Source organism: Myotis lucifugus, unplaced genomic scaffold, assembly GCF_000147115.1.
Source record: "Myotis lucifugus unplaced genomic scaffold, Myoluc2.0 scaffold_615, whole genome shotgun sequence".
NCBI classification, from domain to species: domain Eukaryota; kingdom Metazoa; phylum Chordata; class Mammalia; order Chiroptera; family Vespertilionidae; genus Myotis; species Myotis lucifugus.
This window is the reverse complement of record NW_005871663.1, coordinates 53,636-60,373: the sequence shown is the minus strand read 5'-3', so window position 1 is coordinate 60,373 and position 6,738 is coordinate 53,636. Positions and strand designations below refer to the sequence as shown.

The following is a 6,738-nucleotide window of genomic DNA, read 5'->3' as shown; positions in this document are numbered from 1 at the left end:
CGACGCCCGCGCTGTCTGGCCGCCCGGAGGCGCTCGAAGCGGGCGGGACTCCGCCCCCGCCCCCGGGGGGCATTTGGCAATGTCTGGGGATGGATGTGGTTGTCACAACGGGGAGAGGGGGTGCTGCTGGAGTGCAGAGGCCGGGATGCTGCTGAACATCCCACCATGCACGGGGCAGCCCCCACGATAATGACCCAGCCCCAGAGGTCAATGCTGCGAGGTTGAAAAACCCCGGAACCTCGCTCTTTGCACCCGTGGAATGGGCACATCTCCTGAATCCTGTCAGAGGCTGTGCTGTGGGCAGAAGCAATGAATGCTGGACTGGGGGTCAGACAAGTCTGTTAGTGACCCACGCCGCCCCCCCAGCCCTGCGCCTCAGTCCGCCCTCCACACTGCCGCTGGCAACAGCACAGCCCCCTTGGCGGGAGCTGGGGAAGCAAACAGACCAGGTGCCGGTGCCCGGCATAGAGTGGGCGCTCCCCAGAGAGCGGCTGTCCAGTGGGCGCTCCCCAGAGAGCGGCTGTCCGCGTGATGCTCCAGTTCTTAGTCAAGGGGAACGGCTGGTGGGTATCGCTAGGCAGAGCCCCTTCAACCTGGGTCCAGCGATTGTCAGACTCAGTTCTGGTTCTGATTCTTTTCTTTTCTTTTCTTTTCTTTTCTTTTCTCTCCTTCTTCTTCTTTGTTTAAGATTTTTATTGATTTTTAGAGAGAGAAAGGGAGAGGGAGAAAGAGAAAGAGAAACATAGATGTGAGAACCAAACATTCGGTGGCCTCCTGCACCCCCCTCCTCCCACCAGGGATGGAGCCTGAAACCCCAGCGTGTGCCCTGACCGGGAATGAACCTGCAGCCTTTGGTGCGATGCCCAGCCCATTGAGACACACGGGCCAGGGCTGGATTCCTGTGATTCCTACGGCTCTGAGCCTCAGAGAGGCTGCAAAGTGAAGGAGGGGCTAATGCCAGTGCCCGCCCCCCCCCCCCCCCCAATGAGGGGCAAAGGACTTAACCTAGATATCTGGCTCAGCACTTGGGAGGTATTCTTGGTTTTGTTATTTGTATTATTTTTGGGGTTTGCCAAGCAGCCCTCAGGCTAAGCTAGTCAGGACTGCCCACTTCCACAGTGGGCCTGAGGCTGCAGGGCCTAACCCCCTTCTCTCTGTCATCTTGCCACCCCCAGGGGGCCCCTCCCCCCTCACGTGGGATCACAGGAGATGGGACCACAAGAGATGGGATGACAGGACCTCCTACCAGAGACAGTTCCAGGCCCTGGTGGGCCCCCCTGCCTTGATGTGTAAGAGGGTAAATTAAGTCTGCTGTGCGGCTGGGGAGGGCAGTGACAGGGCTGGTGGCCTCGCCCTTCCCACCCCTGTCCACTCACAGGACTCCTCCAGTGTGGCCCTGGGAGACTTCAAGATTGGCTATGGGCCCGTGTATTCCGAGCAGAAACAAGCCTACAGGCCCAGGGATCTGCCCCCAGACAGGTACAGAGGGGCCATGGCCCGCCACCAAGACAGGGCACAGGGCTCGCAGCGATGGGCAGTGTGCCACCAAAGGCTGTGGGGCCAACACTGTGCCTCTGGGGTCTCTATTACCTGCGGACTAGGCCCGCTGCTGTGCCAGACCTCCCCCATTAGCACCACAGGCTGCCCACTAGGGACCCTGCCCCCATCCCTTTTCCCGGGAGTTTCCAGGGCCCAGGTCAGATGGATGCCTCCCCCACCCCCGCCCCCTTTATATGCAGGTATGACAAGGCCCAGGCCTCAGCCTGCATCCACTATTCGAGTGCTAGTCCTGGAGACGGCCTCTTCCATGACGGGACCACCAGTGCCGAGCACTTCTATGGCCGGCAGCCAGGTGAGAGCTGCGGCCGGCCCGCCCCTGGCTCCAGGGCAGCCTGCTAGAGCTGCTGAGCCCCACTCTGCCGCTGGCAGAGCCTTTTGTTCATCACAGTGACCAGACTCCGGAGTCCCACATCCTGGAAGGAAATTGGTGCCCCGGTCCAGGCAGCCTCACCACCTCCATGAACTTCTTCTATGGCCAGGTCAGTGGGAAGTCGGGGAGCAGGCAGGGCTCATCGGGGTAAAAGGGCTTCCCAGGGAGAGCAAATAGCATGTGCAAAGGCCCTGAGGTAGGAGTAAGCTTGACATGTGTGCAGTGCTCTCCTGAACCTATTTGCATGATCTAGGGCAGCCCCTTAACCACTCCCAGCCTCAGTGACCCCGTCTGTAAAATGAGAGAATACCAACTCTGAGTGCCGTCAAGTGGGGTCCAGAGAGGGTTGAGCTGTCCAAGGTCACACAGCTCTTCCCTCCGACCGGGCCTCGGGACACGCTGGACATGGGAGCTTCCTAGTGTCCTGTGGTCCTATAGCCGCCACCGGTGACCAACCCCAACAGCCGCCACACACCTCATGAGCAATTGCAGGATCACGTGATCCTAGGGGACTCGAAGCTGCTGGGGCAGTTCTTCCAGACCACCATGGGCACGGACTATCCCCCCGCCAGCACAGAGCGGCCAGAGAAAGCACCCAACCTGCACTTGCTGCCTAGCAACCTGCCGGAGGGCTTGGGCGGTGAGTGAGACCCACCCCACAAGGCCCGCCCCTGCCACCGCTCTGGCCTCATTCTGGTTCTACTTCCGGGAGGGCTAGATCCCACTCCATCCACCAAGATCCCAACTCCTGCCCTAGACAACCCGCCCCTCATCGTCATGACCACCCACCCCCCCCACCTCCACCATCACACCGCCCTTTCCTCAGTCAGGCTCTGGCCGGTTCCGACTCACTAGCCTACCCTACCCTCACCCCCAACAAACATCTCAGCCCCTCCCTCCTTCCCGCCTCCTAATCAGCATGGGCCCGGCTGCACCCTGAACCCCTACCCATTCTTAATCTCCTACGTCCCTGCCCTCTGGGGCCTGCCTCTCCTCCTCAGCCCCTCAGTTCAGCCACCCACACTCAAATCTCCAGAACCAGATTTATTGACCATGAACCAGAAGATGCTGAAACCACACAGAACAGCTCCGGCCTCCATGACCCAGGAGATGCTACAGCGGGTGAGGGGCCCCTCCCTTACCAGGGAACCCCCAAGTCAGTGTAGAGTTATCTCAGGATGCTTTCATGTCACCTCAGACTCAGAATTAGTGTCAGGTCCTCTCAGAGTCACTCTAGAGTCACCCCAAACTCAGGGTTATCTTGATGCTATGTCATCCCAGCCTCAAGATCATTCCAAGCTCATCCCCAGGGTCATGGCAGGGTCAGCTCAGAAACATCTCTGTATCACCAGCCACAGTTACACCATCAGCTGAGGGTTATCTCAGGGCTGCCTGGAGTCACCCCAGCCACTCCCCCAGTTTCTCATTCAGCTCCTGGGGCAGCCCAAACTGGGGTCCCTTTTGCCCACCTCCCCAGAGCCCATGACCAAGTTTTGATCCTCCCAGGGTGGTGAGCCACAGGGTGGCCCAGGGGGGTCAGCCACCCTCCAGGCTGCCCTGCCAGGCTCCCCACCCTGACTCCACAGTGCAAGGATAGCCACATGGAGCCCCCGCTGGGCAGGCAGCGCTGCTTCTCAACCCAATACAAGGACCAGTTTACCTTCAAGTACCAGGGTCCGACAGTGCTGAGATTTGGCAACTTCCAGGAAAGCCACTTGCCACTGGGCTCCTCTGACCAGGGCTGCTGGGGTGGGAGGGTAGACCCTCAGGCCCCCCAGGTCCCTACCTACCCGTGCCCTAGCCAGCAATAAACACCACCCGGCAACATCCGGTCCCTCTCCGTCCGTCAGACATGAAAGAGGATGCTTGGGTGAGTGGGGACTGAACAGGAAAGAATGACTCCATCAGGAGACTCTGGAGGTCGCCCCACTCTGGGCGGGGAGGCCTTGCCAGTTTGTGCAAAGACTTGGCGGACAGATTCGGTATAAAATGTTCTGGTGCCATGACAATTAATGAATGACACGGAGAGGATGGAGTTAGTATTGAACAGAGGCAGTGTGGCAAGACATTGAGAATGCAGGCTTCTGTGGCTGATGGACAAAGTCGAAATCCTGACTTCTCTATGCCCTGGATTGTAGCATTGGGCAAGTAATTTAACCCCTCTAGCCTCAGTTTGTTCATCTGTAAAATGGAGATAAATAGTAGCTCTCTCCGTTAATGTTATAAATGCGAAATGTGTGGCTGGGGTAAAGGAGGGAGAGAGCTTATCTTCTGAAGATAAAGGTGAGTAGGTGAGAAGAAGATGAAGGTGTGAGATTTCAATCCTTAAAAGACTGGGTAGGGCTCGGAGGGGGAATGAAGGGGTCGACACCATGTTGGTCCTGCAGTTTCCTCCATTGTGGACAGAGGCTGGGAGATTATTGGTGCCCTGACTGGCTGGGTGACTAGTCAGAACTCACAAAATCCATCAGGATATGATGAGGTTCAAGGGTCTAGGTGTCCAGCCAGCAACAAGATGAAAAGGGGGGGAAGAGGAGGATGGGATGGGGCCCCTGAAGCCCATGGGTAACCTGTTTAGCAAGCATGGAAAGGACCAGTACCTTGGACAGCACCTACCTGGCCGTCTGGGGTCTGGCAGGAACACCAAGAAGCTGGGTGGTTCAATCTGGGATAAGGAGGGTCTTGGTGGCCATACCCAGGACCTGCCTCTGTAGGCTGTTGAGAATCAAAGAATGAATATGGCCCTAGCTGGTTTTGCTCAGTGGATAGAGCACTGGCCTGTGGACTGAAGGGTCCCGGGTTTGATTCCGGTAAAGGGCACATGCCCTGGTTGTGGAGGGCGTGCAGGAGTCAGCCAATCAATGGTCCTCTCTCACCATTGATGTTTCTATCTCTCTTCCTCTTCCTTCCTTTCTGAAATCAATTATATATATATACTAGAGGCCCGGTGCACGAAATTCGTGCACTGGGGGGAGGGGGGCCCCTCAGCCTGGCCTGCACCCTCTCCAATCTGGGACTCCTTGGGGGATGTCAGACTGCCTGTTTAGGCCCGATCCTTTACCAGCAGCCGGACATCCCTCTCGCAACTCAGGACCGCTGGCTCTTAACCACTTACTTGCCTGCGTGCCTGCCTGATTGCCCCTAACCACTCTGTTTGCCAGCCTGATCACCCCCAACTGCTGGCCTGATCACCCCCAACTGCCTCCCCTGCCAGCCTGTTTGCCCCCAACTACCCCCTGCCACCAGCCTGATTGCTCCCAACTGCCCCTCCCTCACCAGCCTGATTGGGGTTGGGGGGCCGATTGGGGGTGGGGCTGGCCATGGGGAGGGGCTGTGGTTGGTGGGTTGGGCAACCATCCCCCCAAATGGGTTGGGGGGTGGCAATCAGGGCCAGTGGCCTGGGGGAAGAGCCATGGGTGGTTGGCCAGCCAGCCCTGCCCCTGATTGCGGTGGGGGTAGGGGGGCAATCTGGGGTGGGGCTGGGCAAGGGGAGAGGCTGCAGGAGATTGGCTGGCCAGCCCTGCCCCCTATTGGAGTGGGGGGATCAAGGGTGGGGCCAATCTGGGGAGGGGCTGCAGGACATTGGCCGCCCAGCCCTGCCCCCTCTTGGGGTGGGGGGGTGCAATCAGGGGCAGATAGCCACGGGGAGGGTCTGTGGGCCTATTGTGGTGGGGCAGGTTGGTCAAGGATGTGGCTGGCGGGGGGCGGTGGGGGGGGAAAGGGGAGGTATTTGGCCAGCTGGCCTGCTCTTTTTTTTTTTTTTTTTTGGCAACTCCACAACTGTAACTTGTGGTGCCTATGCTATGTCTGAAAAAGACCTTCTCCCCCTGCCCAGGAGAGCGATGGGGAGGGGGCAGCAAAAAATAGAAGACATCCCTCCCTATTGCACACAGACCCTATATACAGGCTCACCTGGCCCAGGCCGGCGGGATGCTTGGCACATTCTAGGATCCCTGCTCAGGGCCTGGAGGGGTGACTGGTGGCAGCACACGTGAGAGGGGACCTCTGGGTGACCACTCTGGTCCTGGCTACTGGTCTTGGCACTTCCTGGTCCCCAGTTCCTTTCTGGTCCTGCCTGCAGCCTTGGTCCCCCTACCTGGCCTCAGATGGGGGCTCCTGGGGGCTCTGTCCTCCTCTCCTAACCTGGAGATCTCAAGGAAGGTTATGGCTTCTCAGAGACTCCTCAACAGCCCTATCACTCATGTTCACACAGGGAAGGGGTGCATGTGGCAAAAGCAGCTGTATAAATGCGGGTGCAGGAGCAAGTTCTCCGGGGTCACTTGGACAGTTTGCTGATGACGCAGATCAGGGCCACATTTTCATCCTTGAGGCGCTGGTTGTCAGCTCGGAGATTGGACAGGCCCTTCAGCTCCTCTTCCAGCTCAGCGGCCTTGCACTCCAGGGCCCTGCACTCAAATCTCGCCAGCTCCAGGATGGCCGGCCTCTCTGCAAAGTGCTCTTGCCTCTGCATGGCGCGCTCCAGCTCCACCTTGAGCTGCTCCAGCCGCAGCGTGGTCTGGGTCAGGGCCTCACGAAATCTCTCATTCTCAATGTGCAGCTTTTCGTAGAGTTTCCTGAAGCTCCCTCAGGCTCTTCCAATTTTGGCTGGGGTTTGGGGTTTAGGTCCTACTGCCTCTGGAGGGGAAGAGCTGGATTCTGGGCTGATGTCCACTGGCTTCACCTTCTCCCCCTTCACAGGCCCTCTCCTCTCATTGCCAACTCTGCGGTGCTCCCTGGAGGCCTGTGGTCCCTGTCCCTGCCCCTCAGGCACCTCTACTCTCTGGGCAGGGCCATCAGAATTCTTAACC

The 6,738-nt window shown here is 58.6% G+C and overlaps 1 protein-coding gene across 1 annotated transcript; it reads left to right on the top strand.

Moving 5' to 3' along the window:
- Window positions 1-531: 531 nt before the first annotated feature.
- TEX45 (testis expressed 45) lies at window positions 532-3,741 on the top strand. The gene is made up of 8 exons (XM_023746005.1): window positions 532-563; window positions 1,081-1,297; window positions 1,379-1,479; window positions 1,740-1,852; window positions 1,930-2,039; window positions 2,369-2,570; window positions 2,967-3,052; window positions 3,517-3,741. Exons 1-8 carry the CDS (start codon window positions 532-534, stop codon window positions 3,739-3,741), a joined length of 1,086 nt encoding a protein of 361 aa, XP_023601773.1.
- Window positions 3,742-6,738: the final 2,997 nt, after the last annotated feature.